This window comes from Camelus bactrianus, chromosome 4 (assembly GCF_048773025.1).
Source record: "Camelus bactrianus isolate YW-2024 breed Bactrian camel chromosome 4, ASM4877302v1, whole genome shotgun sequence".
Classification (NCBI taxonomy): Eukaryota; Metazoa; Chordata; class Mammalia; order Artiodactyla; family Camelidae; genus Camelus; species Camelus bactrianus.
The window spans coordinates 65,140,333-65,162,583 of NC_133542.1; the positions used below are offsets into that span (position 1 = coordinate 65,140,333).

Consider the following 22,251-nt stretch of genomic DNA (forward strand, 5'->3'; position numbering starts at 1 on the left):
GCCTTAGCCTATAGGACGTGCTCAGTAACTGGTCACTATTACTATTTTTATTGTCTATCTAACAAGTACAGATTGTAAAAATTTACACATGCCTTGTCTTGCTTGATCCTTAAGACAAAACAACTCTATGCAGGAGGATGATAGGACATGGTTTATCACCTCCACCTCACAAATGAAAAGACAAATGCTTAAAAAAAGTAAAGGGACTTGACCAAAGCTACATGCTTACCAGGCAATACCCACCATGACTGGAACCCTGAACCAGGGGTTGGCAAACTTACTCTTACAGAGCCAGACAAGAAGTATTTTCGGCTTAGAGGGCATACGGTCTCTGTCACAGCTAGCCAGTGTGCCCTGCCACTGCAGCACAAGAGTAGCCACAGCTAATGCATAAACAAAAGGGGAGCATCTGTGTTTCAAAGATGCTTTATTTACAAAAACAGGCAGTGGGCTGGATTTGGTTCATGGACTTGGTTTATAGGCCCCTGCCCTAGACATGTGGATCATTAGTCCAGTGCACCTTTCCACTACTTCATAGTAACTACCTATTTTCAGAATTATGTTTTAGCCTATGTCACTTAATGAAATTCATAGTCAAGGAAAAGATAAATCAAAAATAATTTGTAAAAGACTTATGAAAACAGTAAGATATTACATAAATATTAGTATTACTTTTTCCCTTTTGCTCCAGCTTCTAAAACTCTCAATTCTCTCATTTCTTTCTCCTCCAATATGGTAGTTATTTATCTCTCCAAAAGTATCCAAGCAAATGTGTTTGCAGAATCTTATTCTAAAAGAAGTAGTGCACAAGCCACTAGATACTAAGTTGAACAAACTTATGCAAATCTCATCTTTTAAAATGGCAAGACATAAGGCTTTGAACCTCTTTTCAAAGGAAAAAAGAAAGATTCCGTATGCCATTCTGGAGTACAGAATGTTTTTAGAGAAGTGAAAATACTTTGTATGACTTTATAACAATGTGTATCTATGTCATTACACTGTTATTCAAACTAAGGTGAACTGTGGGCTTTGGTGATTATGATGTGTCTGTGTACGTTCATCCTTAGTTTAAAAAAAAAAAAGTACCACGCTGGTAAATAAAAGCAACAACTATGCATGTGGGTGGAGAAGGGGTATATGGGAGGTTTCTGTACCTTCTTGTCAACTTTGTTGTAAACTTAAAATTGCTCAAAAAAAATCTTAAAAACAAGAAGACTCAGGGTAGACATTTTTGGCAAATAAATAAATAAATAAGTAAATAAAATGGTAAGAAATATATGAACGTTTAGTATATAATTTGTGCAGGCATGTTTTCAGGTGAGTAAAGAGAGCAATGGTATGCAACTATTATATTCTCCACCTCAAATAACAAAGTGATTATCAGTTTTCTCATTTTAGAAGTCATACGGCATGGTGATAAGGACACTGGACTTCGAAGACCAAATTTGGAATTCCTTCTCTACCACTTATTATCTTTGTAATTTAATAGCCTACATAAAGGGAGTTGTGAGGATTTAGACAGTTAACTAAAAATACTAAGCATCATAAACGTTGATGATTACTGCATTTGAGAGTATATACTTCTTAACCAACTTCACTTCTGTATTTTTGATAGAAATACAGTATGATATAATACTATACAATGTGATTTATAAAGCATCCAAAATATCTATTGTTAAGTATAAAGAAACTTTTCTGCCAAGGAGCTAAAAGTTCTTTTAAAATATTCCCTGGTTAAGCTAACAATATTCCTTTAAAATTAAAAGAAACCAGAATTATTGAGTGATGTGTGTTGGATATTTTACATAGATTCTACTCATTTAACCTTCACAACAACATTGAGAAGAAACTGAGGCTCAGAGAAACTAAATGACTTGCAGAAACACAGAGCCCCTAAGTGGCAGCAGATCTTGGATCCATACGCAGGTTAGATTGATCCTACAGCTCTTTTCTTTTCCATTAGTAACACTGGCTCTTCAGCTTTTTGACATGGGGTCTACAAAAAGCTAAGTTATCGCACACAAGGTCAAAGAATAATTACTTTCAGTGCAGTAGAAGGCAAATTCTCAGATTATGGGGCAATTTGAGAATTATGCTCTACTAGATTAAGTCTCCTGCAAATAATTTACTATTTTAAAGGTAATTTCCAGACAACTTCTGCTTAATCTAGTTTTGGTCCCCCAAAATGTACTGGTACATAGAGTTAAACCAGTCTTTTTTCATGCTAGTTAAAGAAACTAGGATATTATCCAGTTTAAGCTTTACATGTGCAAAGAAACAGTTTTAGAATTTTTATAAGAGAAAAAATAAACCCAAAACAAGTTTCCTGAAACTCCAATGGCATGTTAATGAATCTAACAAGAACATTTTCACTGGAAATGCCTGGAGATATTGCTTCCAGAAAACAGATTGCTTCCTCAATATTTTTTTCCATGAAATTCAGAGAAATTATCACAAAGAGAAACTGGTGACCCAGGTGCTTTTGAAGAACTAAGTCAGTAAATTAGAAGCTTTTTAATCTTGACATTAAATACACAAAGTGATAAAACATATATGAAGTATTTTGTATATCTGTGGCCCCTCTCCTGCTTTATTTAAGCCAGTTTGGTCCTTGAGAGCAGGGGCCTTTTTCTTTTGATAAAGTAAAGTTAACTTTACCTTTGACCTCTGCAGCTTACCTGTTGCAGAGTTCGCTGAGGGCTCCATGTGGACTACAGTCACACGGTAGACAGAGCCCGGAAGTACGATTCAGGTAAAAGGCCTCCTTGCAGGTTTCACAGCGAAGACCCTGATAACCTGGCTGACACTCACACTGCCCTGTGCTGTGGTTGCAGCGAGTCACATCCAGGCTTCCGACCACAGAGCAGTTACATACATATTCTGCAAGGAAAAGAAGGAAAGAGATATTATCAACTGAGATTCAATGCTTTCCTAATAAAATGAACTCTATTTTATTTTTCTTAATAAATGTTCACGAGAAATTCGTAAAGATGGATAAAATTAATCCTAGTTCAAATTCACTTTCTATCCTATTTAGTTTATTTAAATTAAGAATTATACACAGTAAAGTATATAAACTACATTATCACTCATATAATTATAAAACTAACATTCTCGATTTCCTTTCTGGTACTCTTCATCTTCAAGCCCTCTTACCCTACGCTCCAATTTGTGGGTGGGTCTGTATAGTATCAGTTTTTCTGGATTAGAAATCTCCAAAGGCAGGGCCTATGCTTACCTACAAGGCACGGAGAGCACATGCTGAGAATGACAACATGTTAGATAATAAATAATCCCATTGGATAGCAGCAAAAGCCTAAGGCTCAGATGGTCGACTGTGGGAATTTATACAGGTCAGACATGATCGTGCTACAGCTGGAATCATGAACTAGTAGGTTCTTCCCAGGAAGAAATTAATGGAGAACTGAAACTTTAAGGTGAGGAAATGAGGAAAAATTCCCAGATGAGAATGTTTACAGGAGGATCTTGATCAGTAGGTTAAAATCAATCACCATTTGAATCTCTTTCCCAAATTAAAAGATTTAGAAAATAAACATTTCCTTTAGATATATTTCAAGCAGTTCTTTGAATGAAAATATTTAGATGTCATTGGCTTTAGCCTCTTAATGCAGATACATTTAAAGGTCACTTAGGATTTGTTTTCGGTTATTATTTACACTCATTTTATTGAAAATAATGTATTTTCAACTTGTTTGACAAAGTATCAACATGAGACTTTGTAAGCATATGTAAAAACACGTAGTTAAAATCAATTGCAGATAAAATAAAGCCTTGTACATACTTTAGGAACAGCCCCCATTTCAAAATAGCTATAAACCTCGGTTTTAAAAGCCCAGAGGAATCTATGGTACAAATTATACTTCTGAATAGGTAAGGAACTATATAAAATGGCATTATACTTACAGATAAAAGTTCAGCTGCTTGAAAAAAAAATGTAACGTTTGATGATTTTTTTTTAAAGTTACTGGATAACTGCAAATCCAGAGTCTTAAATAGAAAGTTATAAAGAAGCTTGCTTCTCTGTTCTGGGCAAGGAAATTAACCTTTAAAATTCTTCATGTCATCACAAGCAGCTGATCTACACAAGTCAAAGGATTCCACAAAGATATTTCCACTTGGCCACCTCTTGGCCCACACTTCAGTTCCTAACCTTTGGTGTCAGCTTATCTCCCTGCTCTTCATACCTCTTCTAATTGGTAAATACACCAAATGAATGAATGAATAGAGAGAGAGAAGGTGATTTATTTATGTATGTGTATTTTAAGTTTGAGCGGTGAATTAGTTATAAAACCCAAAAGGAGAATTCTGATTTCTTCAGTCGTAAACTTAGGAATCAGCTCCCCATATCAATCAGGATTCTTACTGCTACTAGGCTATGTAAGCATGACGTTTCTTTGACAGTTACATATTTTCACATTATATTATTTCTAGTTTCTCTGTGTGTGTGTGTGTGTGTGTGTGTGCGTCTCTGTGTGTGTGTGGTTTTTGTAAATAAGGAAGCCATGTTTAGTGGTCTGTAAACCTGCCAATAACAACTTCATGGCAAGACCTTCACTCCACCAAAAATGACCAGAAAGCTAAATATAACATAATCTTCCAAAACCTGGCATAATTCCAATATACATCCAGTTCCTCCTGCTGGACCAATTTCATCACAAGTTAAACCAACCAAATTATGCTGGTGTGGGCAGAACTAGCTCAAGAAAAATGAACAAATATAAAACTCTACAATAAGGACTGAGAATTGTACCCTGTTATTTCCTTACCAATGTACGTCCATCTGAAACCTGAATCAGTGTTCCCAACAAATGAGATAAAATTAGGTTAACTGTTCTGAAAGAATCCAATTAATCTAAGAACTTTGAGATAAAAACTAAGTATGTTTTTTCAATAAAGTCCTGTGGATAAACCTTCAGTACTAAGCAAGATCGTTGGTTATTTATTTCTATAGAGCTGATTTAACCTCTTCATAATCCCCTGAACATACTCTTTTTAGTCCCATCTTTGAACCTTTACTCACTCTGTGCTCCTTGGAACACTATCTCCTCTCCACATATTCAAACCTATCCCATATTTCAAGAATCAGCTGGAACTTACTCCTCCATAAACTCTAATTCTATTGCCCCTAGTGTGAAGCCATAACAACATCTACCACCTAGAAGTCTCATAGGACAATAATCTAAAGAGGCAGTAAAGTGAAGCAGACATGAGCACGGACTACATCGAGGCAGACACTACAGGCTTATATCCAGCTCTACCACTTACTACCTTTATGAACTTAGACAAGTGAGTTAGCCTCCTTGGGCCCTCCTTTTCTCATATGTAAACAGAGCATAGGATAGTACCTATAACACTCAGCCCCAACACACAAACGGGAAGTGGTCTGGAGTGCCGAAATAATTAATACAATAGCCGGAGGAAAGGGATACCAAATAAAGTAATTTAAACACAGTTTAGATGTCACAGGCCACAGCCTTTTTATTCCCCGTGGAAGAGATCTGAAAGCCTGGGACTGGGTTTACTACCATGACAGTTTTGGACAATGTCTGTGAAATGAATTAGCATCCCGACATTCAGGAATCCAAGCTGTGGGTCATCTGGGTAGAGGAGAAGAGGGTAATCCTTCATATGCCAGGCTGTATGCTTTAGCAATATGGGTGCCTACAAATACAATGATGAAAACAGAAGGGTTTAGGACATGGTTTCAGAGAGGATGAAAAAGAGCGTTTATGTATTATATGCCCTCGGTTCTAATCATCCTAACAGTAGTGAAGTGAATTGCAAATATTTCAGCGAGAGGCCACGCTAGTGCCAGGATAAAGTACCATCCAGGAAGGTGATGTATCAAGACAAAAATACGCTATCTCACTAACATTCCTCCTCAGATTAACCAAAGGAAAGGAAGTTGAAGTGAAGCACATTAAGTACCAGGGAACACATGCATCTTTTCTGCTTGGAGTTCAGAATTCAAGGCCCTATCTCGGTGTTTAACCTCAGCTGAAATGACCCAAATTAAATGAATAGTATGAGCAACATACTATTAAGCATACTATAAAGCACTATGAACATCCGTTCAGTTGTGTCAGGATAGCTTGTTAGCCTGTGAGCAGAGGAAACTCTCAGCCTTCACAGAGCCTGACATTCATATGGAACCAGACAGGAGTTAATACAGAAACAACGTAATTTACTAGGAGACTGGCAATATGAAAAAGAAGCAAAGACAAATCAATGGATAAAAGCAGTGGGAAGGACAGACATCCAAAGACAAGAGATGAAGTGCTGACTTTTTAATGAGGTTGCAACTTAAGACCCGAGGGCGGCACAAAGGAGTCTGTGACATGACTGATGGTAAGTCACTAGCATGTATGTTAATGGGAGTGAAACGACACGAGAAGGACACAAAAAGCTAATCACAGACAAGCCTAAATGAAATGCCAAAAGGCTCATTTTGTTGCCTAGGAGTAAACATGGAATAAACTCTCTATCATTTGAATACCAAGTTTCCTTTCAATGCCCTATAATTCTTAGGAAAACTCTACAGAGAAATAATCAGAGAAGAGTAACATATATATTAGCGGAGATATATTTTCTTTTTGTTTGGGTTCTGAAGGGCAATGGAATACAGTGATTTGAACCCTGAAGAAAAATAAGAAACTAAAATCTGGTGCCAAACTGTTTAAAAATAGAAATATAAAGGCCCAGAGAAGAGACAATAAATGGGTGTTTTTCTCTGAGACCTTGAACTTATGGGATGCTTTTGATGTAGAGTATCCAAAGCAATCACTGCATCTAAATTAAACACTGCACTTTCTCAAATGTTCCTCACCAAGGCCAAGAGATGAAAAATTTCAGCACTAACTAAAGAAAAGAGAAAGAGTAATTTTGTTTAGAAATCCCGTAAGTCCCCTCTTTGTGCACAAACACCTGTCCTGGTAAGAGGTTATCTCCTTGAACATGTTAAAGACCTTTTCTGGGTCTTTCATACACCTACTTAGTAGGCTTCTCCCTGTGTCCAACTTTTAACCGACTCATGTCTTCAACTCAGTTAAAAAAAAAAAAAAGTCCATTACATTATCTAGAGAACTTTAATTGTGTTTTGGTATCTGTAGCCACTTTGACGGGAGTTTTTAAAAATACATTAATTGTAATAATATGTCCTAGTTAATGTGTCCTTTGTCTCTCTGTGCCTGTTTTTGAAGTCCTTTCTGAGTGCTGTAATTAACTATATCTGGAGACTAAGGCAGTTTGGTACAATGTGTGTTAGCTTTCTGCAGATAAAAAAGAACTATAAAAAAGAAGTGAAAGATTTGAAGAAGAAAGTGAAAAAAATTGTGTTCTTAGTCAATTTATGATGCAAATCTCAAAGAAATGTTAATTGATAAAACACCTCATTGCTGAATTAAAATGATTACAAAACAAGTATTGCACTCAAGCATATCTACTGAAAAAACACTTGAAAATATAAGTAACAAAGAACACTCACAGGAATCTGGTTCAGGAATATTGCCTGAAATTCTATCTACAGCCTCTTGCAAAATTGTGGAAATAATCATTGCAAAACTCAATCTCTGACTCCTTTTCATTCCTCCAACAGTGATTTCACTCTTGCTTTTCAGTACCTTCAGATATTGAGAGAATGTATTTTTAAAAATCTATTACGAATACCAGAAAAATAAAAAGAAAGAAAAACTGTTCATGGCCATTCCAAAACTCTTCATTCTTCCCCATATTCAGAAGACATATCAAATGTACTATAATATTGATAGCATCTCCTGTTCAATCTCAAAGCAGCAAAAATTAGAAGATATGTATTTAAAATGTATTAAGACTCATTACTTAATCTTATAATGAAAATTTCAAATATTAAAAATTCAGTTAGTAAGTTTAAAATTACCTGAAAATATACATTGAAATAAAAAATAAGAACACTTTAGTAGCTCTTTCAGGAAAACATAATCGCTTCGTAAGGCAGTATCTGGAGGTCACTCATAATCATGGAGAAATTGAATTTCTCTGCTTATTATTAGACGGGAATAAGCTGATTCCAGGATATAAAATATTTGAGGAGCTTTATGGACTGACATGTGACAAGAGTCACGTCAGCACTCATCACACTAGAACAACTGTTACCACTTCCTGCTTTGTACCCTAAAGCTAAAGAAAAAACACATCTTCCCAACTTCCCAGGGAATAATCTATTCTTTTACCTTCTCCTTTCCCTTCTTTTTCCTCTATTAACTGTATTCTAATGTTAAAAAGTTAAATGAGACAAAGAATATAATACAAAGTAAGTATGCAATATAACAAATATTTTTAAGATCTGGTCACACATTAGATCTTCACTAGAACATCATCACTTGGTAAGTATATACACAGAGCTCTGATAAAGTTTATTTATTTATTCATTCAGTCAGTCATTCAAATTCTAGGTGCAAAATGGATATGTCAGTTATTAGAGAGTTTGAACCATAGTCTGGCCTGCAAAAGTAGATAAAAGCAGTTCTATTCTCTATACATGTAATGCAACCATTATAACAACACCTACTGAATGGAAGTCAAAGAGCAAATTGCACATTAAGAGGCAATGAGGTACCCAACTATTAGAATGGCTCAAATTAAATTAACCAAAAAAAACTGACAATATCAATTGCTAGGAAGGATGCAGAGCAATTGAAACTTTCAAAAATTATTGCTGTGAATGCAAAATAGTACAGACACTTTCGAAAACAGTTTGACAGTTTGTTACAAAGTAAAATATACCTTTATCATATGACTCAGCAATTCCACTCCTAGGTATTTGTCAGGGAAAATGAAAACCTATGTTCATACCGAAACTTGTAATAAAATATTCATAGCAGCTATATTCATAATCACCCAAATCTGGAAACAACCCAAATGTCCTTCAACTAGTGAACCAGATAGACTGTGGTACATCCTCACAATGGAATTCTACTCAGCAATAAAAAGGAAGGAACCATTGACATGCAGGGATATGGGTGGATCTCAAATGCATTATGCTAAATGAAGACCAGACTCAAAAAGCTACGTATACGATTCCACTTACATGATGTTCTGGAAAAGGCAAAAAACTACAAGAGCAGAAACAAGATCAAGGGTTTTCTGGGAATTAGAGGAAGAGCTAACTATAAAGGAGGAGCTTAAGGGAATTTTGAGGGCAAAGTGAAACTGTTCTGTATCTTGATTGTACATTTGTCAAAACTAATAGGACTGAATACCAAACGAGTAAATTTTATTGGATGTAAATTTAAAAATTAAAAAAAAACTTTTTAAAAAAGCAATGAGGTTTTACTAAATTAGATTCTTAAATTTTGCTAGAGTGAAGCTTTGGTATACCACAAGCAACTATTTTAGCTAGATTGTGGCTAAGTCAACATGGGACTCAACTAATAATTCAGTCTTTTTCAAAGTTAATGTTACAATTAAGACAGCAAGAACTGATTAATGTTTCAGCTGATTACTTCAAAAGGAGTTGTGGAATATTTTAGGATTTAAAATGCTATTTATTGAGATTAATAGATACACATTACTATATATAAAAAAGATAAACAACAAGCACCTACTATACAGCACAGGGAACTATATTCAATTTCTTGTAATAACATATAATGAAAAATAATCTGAAAAAATATATACATATGTATTTATGTGTATAACTGAATTGCTTTGCTATACACCTGAAACTAACATTGTAAATCAACTACACTTCAATAAAAAACAAAAATTTTTAAATGCTATTTAATAAAAGAAATAGTCTTTTCTTTTCCCTTTGGCTTCAACTTAAGCCTTAGACTGTAATTGCTCCTGTGTCAAATGAGGGAGAAGAGGGAAAAAATGAAAGATAAAGATGATGGGGATTCCCATTCTCTTTTCATATACAATTTCTTATTTCCCTTTGAGAGTCATCGTTAAAAATCCTACTTTATTTAAACAAAGACCATGAAAATGACTTTGAATCTATCCAACATAAAATTTCATCCTTTTTCACAAACCTAGGACAGCATCTATAAAAACAACATCTCTTCTGATTTTTAAATTGAAAAGAAAAGGAAAAAGGAAAGAATAGGGATAATTAATTCAAACTTCTGCCTGTACATCGAAAGAATAGGGAAAAAAACCCCAACAAATTATATTGTCTTGACTATAGGCCTCATCTCCTAAATGTACAGGGTATTTACTTCAAAACGTAGTTTTTATTAGGCCCATATTTCATCTTTGTGGGTTTAGAGTACAGGAATCTCAGAATTCTAGGGAAAAGGAATTATCAACAGAGTTCTTATTTTTATAAAAGGTCTTACTCTAGCATAACACTGATACTCAAATTACATTTCACATTTATGTTATGCCAGTGTAGGGTCACAAATCTTTGCAAAGCTGGGAAACTTAATATTAAAGTTGATGAGTTTTTGAGTTAAACCAGGCTTTGTAGAAATGTGGAAAGTTTTAAAGCTACCACTTTTAAAGAAAACTTTACCTTTTAAAATAAAAATATATCCATTAAAATTCCCAATCACAATTCACTATTGCAAAACATTTCTTCTACTTTATGGTAGACATATGGGGGGGGCATGATATAGGTTTTGTAGAAAAATTTCTGTCTCATGCTTTAAGGACCACGTTGTTGGTGCTTGTCCCTGGATCACTGCCAGTTTTCCACAATTCAAAGACAATTCATCTAATTAATGAGACAAGGTGGCAAGTCCTGGGAAAGGTTGTAACAACTGCCTTTTACATTATAGTAACAGAGATGATATTACCAGTTATTGAGCACATACTGCATGAATATCAAACATCACACTAGAAAAGTGACACACATAGCCTCCTTTAGTCTTCACCACAGTCCTGTGAGGTAGGTTCTTTGAATGAGAAAACTGAGTCTCAGAGAGTTGAAAACAAATCATACAACTAACCAGTACCAGAGAACAGACTGGAACTCAAACTAAATAACTCCACAGTGCACATCTTTTCACCATGAGAAGCTTCTGCCTATGAAAACAAGTACTAAAAACACTGGACAGACCCAGGATACCTTAAAACCAGAATTTGCTGCTAATTAACCAGCTCTGTGACCTTTAGTAAGTCTATCTGCTCTGTGTTTCAGTAATTCAATCTATAAAATGTGGATAATTCTTGCCATCTGTCTATATGAAATACTTAGGTATAAAGTTAAAATAACATGTATATGGTCTTTATTCTAAAAACTACAAAACACTGATGAAAGAAACCAAAAAAGACCTAAATAAACGGAGAGGCATACCGTAACAATTAGATCTACAGATTCAATGAATCCCAATCAAAATCTCAGCAGGACTTTTGAGTAGATATGCAAAAGCTAACGCTAAATACAATAAAACAAATAAACGTGAATAGCCAAAGAGGGAAAAAGTTGGAGGAGTCTCAATAACCGATTTCAAGATTTAATCTAAAGCTGCAGTAATCAAGACAACGTGTTATTGGTGAAAGAATAAACACAAAGGTCAACGGAAAAGACAGCTCAAGCACAGACCTTCACAAGTATCATCAACTAATTTTTGACAAAGTGCAAAGGCAATTCAATGGAGGAAAAAAAGCTTTTCTCAATAAATGGTATTGGAACAGTTGGACATCTCTATGCAAAAAACTGGGGTGGGGAGCAGTTCCTGGAGCAACAAAAATAATTCTCAAATTGGTGACTTAGACCACCTTGCATTTGCTTTGCACTAGTGAGTCTTAATATATTGCTCAAAGTCAAACATACAAGCTTTAGTATTTGGGATCTGTTTATTTAAATGCATTCTTTTAGCTAAAATAATACTACTAATTAGTATTTCAGTATCTCGCTAAAAGAAATGTACTGATTTAGGAGTCAAGGGTTATGGATATGGATTATGCTAGACTGATAAACTGCTACCTGAACCTGGGCAAATTTTTTTTTCTTTTTGTGTCACCATTTTCCCATTTGTTTGCATTTTTCAAGTCTTTAAAAAAAACCTAATTTTGCCATTTAATAAGAGTTAATTGCTTACTTTTTGACAGTGCGTTTTATTCTGTCAAGCCACTATCAAATACAGAATAAATCAAATACTGCAATATATGGTTTGGAAGAATAACTATTCTACCAAACTTTGAATTCATATGAGATTTTTTATTTACAACATTTTCACAGTATCCTTGAGTTTAAAGGGAGGTGAGGAGGCGGGAGGGGAGCAAACACAGAAAATGTATTTGAACACATGAAATCTGGCTCCAGGCCATAATAGAAAGAGATGATAGTAGAAAGAGTCTATGAAGTCAAGAGACCTGGGTTCAAATACTGACATTGTTTATAAGCTCTATGATCTTAAAGTTCCTGCCCTCTTTGTAAAGACTCTTCATAAAATTGAAATAATACCTAACTTACAAAGGTGTTCTAAGAATTAGAGGAGACAAGGCAAAGAAAATACCTATGACAGCGACTTCTCTTTCCCATCCTACAATTTTATTATAAGTAATCTTTTTAGCAAAGTAGCATTCTTAGATATTAGTACAAATTGCAAAGGGATCATGAGCGATCTCAGAATGCACTCAAATTACCCTAAACAATTTCATTAATACCTTAACTTTGTAGCAAAAGAACAGAAGGTAAGAAAAAGAAGAAAACTTCAAGTATTGCTAATTGCTTCTGAGGTTGGGACTAACCTTCGTGTCTCTATTTACAGAGCACAGCTGAGCAACTTACAGGCTGGAACTATTTGCTGATTATAATACCTGGAAAATGAGTTCAGAGAAAAGGAATGCAATGAGAGCAAGAGTAAAGGTCAATTAAAAAATACTATCCTAAGGCACTCAGTGATGTAACCTAGGAACTGTTTCCTAACTTTCAAAAAAGCGAAGGTGGGTCCCATATATTAATTATAGTTTAACATTCATCCCCAGCCAATTTTTAAACATATAATTAAATGAATGGTTTGTGGATTACTAGTGATAAATATGTATTTGATCATAAAATTATGCCATACTGTCCTGGGAAAATACCTGGGCCACACAGAGAAACATGAGTAGAGAGAAAATCTTACTGTGGTTGCAACAAAGACGAACAGGAAGGAATAGAGGGAGAAAAATACATATCAAAAAGGTTTACTGGGGCCTTGAACTCCAGACTAAGGAGTTTACACTTCATCCTAGATGGAATGATTAAATAAGGTTCTAATATCATCTGCTTCAAAATCCCCTGGGGAGCACAGTGAAACTCTGATTCCTGGGTCCCTCCTAGACCTACTGAACAGAAATCTCTATTTCTATTTGGGGGAGGTGAGGGACTCAGGAATATGCATTATTTACAAGCTTCAAAAGTGATTCTGACGTACCCAGAAGTGATCTTGGCAAACTCAAAAAGTTTGCTGTAATCAAAAGGAAATATGGAAAAGTCTTCAGCAGAGTAGTAATAGGCCCAGAGTTGGGCTTCAGAAGTCAAAAACAACAACAAAAACAAAATAGCAACAACAACAATAATAATAATAACTATCTCTACTACTATTTACTATTTGTTTACTTATTTATTTACTTGTTACATACCAGGCACTGTTTTATGTACTTTACAGACACTAACATTCAAAACTTTCAAGGAATCAGTAAGGTAGGTACATGGTGATACAGGGGATAAGATAAGGAAATGGAGGCACGGAGAAATTACGTAATTTCCCCAAGGTCAGATGGCCATAAAAAGTCCTGCCGGGACTAGATAATCCTTAGCAGCAGTGTGAAGGAAGGATTAGAGCGGGGAGATGGGAGGCGATAGATTTACTGATAAATATTGTAGCAGCCTAACAGGAAAATCTGAATTGGGGCAGACTCACTAGTAAAAATTGCTTCTGTAAACACACAGATATCTGTCTATATGTTATACAGTGAAATTAAGTCTGCTTGCTTTCTGATTAAGCAAACACTGCAAGGTGGAAAACACATCTGTCTGCAGCGTTAAAAGTTGAATAGATTTGGAGTTAAGAGCCAAGTAAAACAGCTGAGCCTTTGAGTTATTCCAAAGGACACTTAAAAGAAGTAATTTTTTTCTTCTGGAACTGGAAGTAGGCTATCTTACTTTGTGTTCCCTATCTAATCCTCTTACTCCTCAAAACATGTTGACAAATTCTTCCCACTCTCCTGACACACTTCACTATTATCAAACACTTATACAGTATAAACATTGTTCTGCACTGCAAGCTGTGAAGTTCTTTGCCTTATCATCATGACTAAGCATTCGGGTAACACTTCAGATTCAAAAATAAGGGCACAAGAGAGAAGAAACCCCTCTTCCAACTCCACTGCTCACTCCCACTCTTCTTGCACATACCAGTAGTGGAATCCAATTACCCCTCCCTCTGAAAACACACACACACACACTCACAGTGTCCTCAAAAGAAAACTGAAATGATCAGAAGTCACGATTCTAAAACATGGGTCAGGAGGCTTCTTTTTTTTCTCCTCCTCCTCCTCCTTCTTCTTCTTCTTTTTTTTTTTTTTTTTAATGAGTATTTGGGAACACCAAGATGTCGAAGACCTTGTTCAAGTTTGCAAATAATACAAAACACCACCTTCAAACTTCCCCTCACCATTGCTAAAGCACTACTGGAAGTTAACAGTCTTAGAAATTCTCAGGGCCAGTGGTCAATAATAAACCAAAAAAAGAAAGAATTTGGCTTCCTCCTCCACTCCTAAAGTAGTAGTCCTGGAGAAATAAGCAATGTTAGCTAAAATAGCTAAGGGAAGCAGATGCTGATTATGTGAAATTCACCTTCACACCAGTGTAATTTACCTATTCTTCCTACTTTGCTTCTGATTTCACATCCCATTCACTACTTTCTGTACTATTAAAAGCTATCACCACACTGTTGATGGGATTGTTAAATAGTGCAACTGCTATGGAAAACATTATAGAAGCTCCTCAAAAAATTAAAAATAGAACTATCATGTGATCCAGCAATCCCACTTCTGGGTATGTATCTAAAAGAACTGAAAGCAGGGTCTTGAAGAAATATTTGCACACCCCATTCATATCAGCATTATTCATAATAGCCAAGATGTGCAAGCAACCCAAATGTCCACGGACAGATGAACAGATAAACAAAATGTAGGATATACGTACCATAAAATATCATTCAGCCTTAAAAAGCAAGGAAATCCTGTCACATGCTGCAACATGGATGAACCCTGAAGTCATTATGTTAAATGAAATCAGTCACAAAAAGATAAATACTACAGGATTCCATTTATATGAGGTATCTAAAGTAGTCACATTCAAAGAAACAGAGAGCAGAATGGCAGTCACCAGGGATTGGGAGAAAGGAGGAGAAAAGAAGTTCTGTTTACTGAGTATTGGGTTCCAAATTTGCAAAATGAAAAAGTTCTGAAGATCTGTTTCACAACAATGTAAACAGACTTAACACTACTCAACTGTACAGTTAAAGATGGTTACAATGGTCAATTTTATGTGTGTTGTTTAATTATAATAAAAACATAGGTGGAGTGGAAGCTATCATCATATAGTATGTGTAAATGCATTTTTTAATTTACCAAAGAAGCTAAGAAATCTTAAGTGCTGGGACTTAAGAATCTAATTATCTGGTCTACTCCCTTTTTGCAGACAACTGAAGCTAAAGTTAGTAAATTAATTTCCTATACAAACCTTGAAGCCAGGCACACTACACTACAAACACCGGCTACAGCACCTAGCTGTGAGCCTGTACAAACGTGGGGATTAAATGAAACAGTGTGGACGGTGCCTGACACACAGCTCTCTTCCCCATTCAGCATCTGGGAGAGTTTATCTTATAGCTGGAGCCATGTCTGGGTTGACAACGCTAAATGGAGTGACTATTTGAAGAGAAACAAGTGAACTTTTTAAAAATTGTTTAATTAACATCTATATATTGAATTTAGATCAATTCCTAAGAAAGACTGTAATTAAGCTACACATCCACTGAAGTAATTTTGCTTTACTGTTTTATGTTTTCCCACCCCAAAATGTTTCTAATTTTAAAGAGGGAATGGCTACAGTTTACACGTAAGCAGTCATCTAAAAGAGGCCACTCCTGGAACAATCAAAATCTCTTATACACTCCTGATATACAAACTTATACAGCATCCTCAGAGAACAATGTGGCGATATCTAGAAAGCTACTGATGTGCAACCTAGGAGTGCTTTGGAGCTCAAAAGTGCGGTCCATGGATCTGTATCACCTGGGAACTTGCAGAAACACAGATCTTCAGGCCCACTTCAGACCAACTGAGTCAGACTGTGTAGTTTAACAAGACACCCAGGTGATTCCTACGCACATCAATTGCAAAGCCCTGCCCAAGAGAAAGTCTCCTGTATATGAAGGAAGAGACATGGGCAAGGTTGTTCATTGCATTGTTGTTATTTGAAATAAGAAAGGAAAGCATTATTTGAAATGGCTATCAATAAGAAAATGGGTACGCTATGCCATAGCTATATAGTGGGCAACTACACAGCAACTTAGATAACCTAGAGCTACAAGAACCAGCAAGGATAAATCTCAAAAAAAAAAAAAAAACTGATTGAAAAAAGCATTGTAAGATGCTATTATGCAAGATTTAAAAGATGACAAAACAACATTATATTTTGTGTGTGTGCATATAAACATTTTTAAATGAACAGAACTAAATTCAGAACACTGGCTACATCTGAGTAAGGAAAGAAGAAAACGGAATAAAAGAAGAACACTGGAGGCTTTAGTCATATCTAGTATTTTATTTCAAAATGGAAAAAAAAAAAACCCAAAGCAAATGTGGGAGACAACTCAGATACAACAAAGCTGAGAGGTAGGTATACAGGGAATGCTTACCACATTACTCTCTATACTTTTCTGGAAACTTGATATGTTTCATAATTTTTTACAAGACATAAATTTCTTCCCAATGACTAACATTCCTTATTAGTAAAAATGATCCTGCTCAGCCTTGTACTATAGTTATTTATCTACTGTCCTACCTAGGTTTTTGAAGAACAGGTTTCACCTCTGACCCATCACTGAATGCACACTCACCCCTCCCCAATACACACAATCATGGCTCTTTAGGCTTCAGATGCCAGGTTAGGGTATGTGAAGCCAGTTTTAGTTGAGTAATGGTAATCTGAGACAAAAAGATGGATAAACAGAATCTTTGCCTAGGGTAGCCAAGATTACAGTGTCAAAATAGGACTAAAATGTAAAGTACCAAGTGGTGCAGCCACTGTGGAAAACAGTATGGAGATTCCTCAAAAGACTAGGAATAGACTTACCATAGGACCCAGGAATCCCACTCCTGGGCATATATCCAGAAGGAAGCCTACTTCAAAAAGACACCTGCACTCCAATGCTCACAGCAGCACTATTTACAATAGCCAAGACATGGAAACATGGAAACAGCCTAAATGTCCATCAACAGATGACTGGATAAAGAAGAAGTGGTATATTTATACAATGGAATACTATTCAGCCATAAAAACCGATAACATAACGCCATTTGCAGCAACATGGAGGCTCCTGGAGAATGTCACTCTAAGTGAAGTAAGCCAGAAAGAGAAAGAAAAATACCATATGAGATTGCTCATATGTGAAATCTAAAAAAAAAAACAAAACATAAATACAAAACAGAAACAGACTCATAGACATAGAATACAAACTTGTGGTTACCAAGGGGGTGGGGGGTGCGAAGGGACAGACTGGGATTTCAAAATGTAGAGTAGATAAACAAGATTAAACTGTGTAGCAAAGGGAAATATATACAAGATCTTGCAGTAGCAGCACAGCAAAAAAAAAAAAATGTGACAATGAATATATGTATGTTCATGTATAACTGAAAAATTGTGCTCTACACTGGAATTTGACACAACATTGTAAAATGACTATAACTCAACAAAAAAATGTAAAAAATAAAATAAAATAAAGGGGAAAAAAAAGTAAAGTACCAAAAATGAAAGACAGAAAAGAAAACAAACAGCACAGGACTGGAAGTAGGACTGAATGAGATGCACTGAAAGAGTAAAAAAAGAAAAAGAAGCACATCTGAGAGCATGAATTTATTCATTCATTCAGCAAATACAGACTGGCTTACTGTGTGCCAGACATTATATTAAGTGCTGAGGATGCCACAGTAAATAAAACAAACCAAAATTCATTCCCTCGTGGCCCCCACCTCTTAGCAAGAGGAGACATACAGTAAGTAACAAACAAGTTAAATATCTAGTATGCTAGAAGGTAGTTAAATAGTAAGGAGGGAAAGCAATACAGGGAAGCCAAGCATGGCAGCTGTCGGGGGAGAGGGGGACTGTTTGTGCTGAAGAGTGTAACTGCAGACAGGATGGACAGCGGAAGCAGACATGCAGTGTGTATATGCAGGAGTTCCCTTTTGCATGTACTTTCCATGTGCTTCTGGGCAAAGTGTGGGGGTTTAAAAGGTTCAAAGCAACATTCTGCTGAATAACTGAATGAATAAACAGACAAATGAATGAAGAAGACTAGAAGATAGGAAGAAAAATGTCAAGAACATGAAAACAGAGACACCGAATTCTTCTCTGATGTTGTTAGAGACAAGATTCTTGGCAAAGCACGTGATTATTAATTCAAACATTCAACAAATTAGTTTTGTACCCGAAATGGGTAGCGTAATTTCTAGACGCTGAAGATACAACAATGTGGAAGAAAGGCATGGTTCCTGCCCTTATATAGCTTAAGGTTTTACAGCAGGGAGAAAAACAAAACAGCAATATAGTGTGATAAGCACTAAAATGGAAATACGCCACAATGTTATGGGAAAACATGGTATGTGTTTGCACAGGGAGAAACACCCCAATTAAACACCTCCCAGAGGAAGAAATCCAGACTGGGACACAAAGAATGAGGAGGCTTAGTAGCCACGCTAAGAGTAGAGAGAAAGAATATCCCAAATGCAAACAGGTAGCATGTGTAATGACCTGGATGTAAAACAGGGCACAGAGGACTGAGAAAAGTTCATTGTAGCTCTGACACAGAATAAGAGGCAGGAGTGCTGACAAGTAAAGGACTCTGTTAGGGCCACTGGGTGGCCCTGGAAGAATTTTATACAAAAGAACATGCCATGATCATATCTTCATTTCAGAAATGTAGCTGTGACTGCAGGTAAAGAGGGAGCTGGGAAAGAATGGAGGCAAAGAGACCTTTTAGCAGCCTGTGAGAACAGTCCAGTTGAGAGGCAAAGACAGCCAGAAAAATAAATGCCAAGAGCATGTGCATGTTATTATGACCACAGGAAACTCATCACTACCTGGGCTGGATGGTATGCACCTAGTTTTCTATTGCTGCAAAAACAAACCATATGTGCCAATGAATTATCAATGTCTCTTACCCAGGAGGTAGGAAAGTTACATTAAATCAAAGACCCTGATAAAACAGGACTATAACAATGGTATCAGAATTTTACTTTTTAATGACCTTAAAGTCATTATGCTCCCTAAGAGAGCACCTTCTTTCACATCATGTCAATATCTGATAACAATTTTCACCCTTCCCCTCCCCAAAACAATTTTTCCACCCATTTTAACAGCTTCTGAGACCTTAGATTCATGCCTGTATAAGACTGTATAAGAGACAAGGACAGCTTTTCAGCTGAATAAACAAAGACAGACAATGAGGGCAATGTGGCAAACAAGTCTGCCCACTCAGATATTTTCCAAAGTAGGAGTTCATGCTGGGCTCCCTCGGTTGGAAAGCCCAGGGGAATAAACATTCCAGATACATAACTGAACCAATATCAAAGACGCATTTCATCAGCCCCATCATTTCTGCTAAATGTTGCGCGGACAGTACATAAAACTCTGGGAAGTTACAAGGTCCAAGGGCTTAAAAATTAAAGAATGGGAATAAAATAGGTTGGTACGCTGGGGTATTTTGTTGACAACACCAGACCTGACACATCAAAGCAATTTTATGCACCCACAGAGACCAGGAAAGCAATGATCTTTCATCAGTGCCCTATAGTAGTCATTCTGTGAGTGTATATTAAGAGATATTTGGATGTAATCAAAGTTGGCACCACTCAAAATGAAAGTTATTTGTATGTTAGGGTATATTCTAAAAGACTACTGCTTTGCATCACCTACATCTCAGATATAAAATGTTCGACTTGGATGACGCAACGTTTGAGGCAGCTTCTCTATCCTTTTTTCTTATTCAAAATGAGCAGTACATTCCTAACCAGGTCTGCCCAGACACCCGGGGTGCTAGTGAATGGTAGCACAGACTCTTCAGTGACCAAGCAACCAATACCCTGGAATTTGAAAAGAACTTTTTATAATGAAATGTTCTACTATCAATAGACCATTTGCTTGAGTTGTTTTCATAGTTGCAACTGACCCTCTGCTGGAGACCAAAATTTCCCCTGTATTAGCCCTAAAGTCACTCCACCAGCTAAAAATTAGTATAGGACAGAGGAGGGGGAAAGTATTTTAAAATTCTAAGACAACAAAAGACAAAAGAAATTAGATGATCAAAGGGAAGAATGTCCTTGTTATAAAAAAAAGTACTGCGGGCCATAGACATTTAAAAAAGAAATATAAATAGTGAGTTTCTTGAACTTAATAAATATTTATGGAATGAGCCTGCTTCAAATGACAAATTTCAGCACAAGTTGCCTGCAGGTTACGTGACCGTTAACAAACCATTTCTTTTGACTCGGTTTACTCACACGTATAAACTAGATAATAAACTGTATCTAATTCTACTCAAACAATTCAAGGAGTCCTTATATCCTAGTTTTCATCCTTAGCTGGGCTATATGAGGTATTTAGCAGTGTCAAAAATGACAACAAAAAACTATCAATTTTCATTACTACTCCCCAAAACTGTTCAATCAAGTCTCTAGATTTAGTTTAAAAAAAATGGAAAGATTCCCCTCTATCCTCATCAAAAAGAAGGCATTTGGATGATATTAAGAAGTTGTTCATTTTTTTTGTTTAGATAATGATAACAGTATTGTGGCTATTTAAGGAAAATAGGAAAACCCCTCATATTTTAGAAATATATTCTGAAATAATCACAGACAAAATGATATGCTGTCTAGGATTTATTTCAAAATAAAATAGGAGAAGGGTAAATGGCTGGGGGGCTGGATGAGGCAGGATTGGCTTAGATGGTTGTCCAGAAGGGTGACAGGTATGAGAGATGTGATTATACTATTCTGTCAACTTTTGTTTCTTTTCAAAATTTTCCATAATAAAAGAAGTTTAGAGTCTTTATGCTGCTTTCACAGGCATATTTTCCTAGGTGTTTGTTCATGATACCAAGGTCATCCACTGATCCCCTGAACAAGAGATCAGATTTCAAGTATGCATGCTAGGCAAAACTCTTCACCGAGATTAATTTGAATACGGCAGGTTGATTTAAATGTGTTTTAGCAAAATTTCCTGGAAAAAGATGAGTTGCTATCCCAAAGACGATTTTAACAACTAACATTTTGGGAATTCTTTCCTTGTGCTTCCACTGTTTTAAGTGCATTAGCAACATGTCATAACAGTACTCACAACTCAATGAAGTGGGTTGACAGATTCAGAGATGGTAAGTGATGGGACTGGGATTTGAGTCCAGGCAATGACTTTATAGAGCCTGCACTTTTAACCACCAATGACTGGATCCTTCAAGGCTCATTCAACTGGTTTGGGTAGTGTTGGAAAGAATTAAGAAAATATGGGAAGAAAACTACTTCAGGCTTGAAAATATATTTGCACTGCCTTGTCAGAGGAAGCTGAATATATTATGCGGGGAATAAAGGAAAAAATTTGGGGTTAGGCAGACGGAATATTAAATTGTAGCTATTTACCATTAATTATTATATAAATACCTCCCTTATATAAATATCTCTTTTCAATATTCTTACCATAACAATAACAAAATGGTAAATTATGTGGGCTGAAGGATGTATTAACTAATCCTATTGTGGTAAACATTTAGCAATATGTATGTGCATCAAATCATCACATGGTACACCTTAAACTTACACAATGCTATACATTAATTATATCGTAATAAAGCTGGAAAAAATATCTGTTTTATCCTGGACTTCCTCACCCATACTTTGAAGGTTTGAGATAAGGATAGAAAGCGAAAATGTGAGTAAAGGAATCTAACACATAAGTATCCTAAAGCATTTGCATACAAGTCTGTCCCTCCACCAGACTGTAAACACCTAAGGCATTCACCATGCTGTCCTCAGCTCCACAGT

The 22,251-nt window shown here is 36.0% G+C and overlaps 1 protein-coding gene across 1 annotated transcript in view; it reads right to left on the minus strand.

Annotated features, from left to right (window-relative positions):
- MEGF9 (multiple EGF like domains 9) overlaps positions 1-22,251 on the minus strand; it is a 74,961-nt gene that overhangs the window by 35,769 nt on the left and 16,941 nt on the right. The window contains exon 2 of the mRNA XM_074362117.1: positions 2,679-2,880. Within this exon, the coding sequence (XP_074218218.1) occupies positions 2,679-2,880 (202 nt within the window). The remainder of the gene's footprint in view (positions 1-2,678; positions 2,881-22,251) is intronic.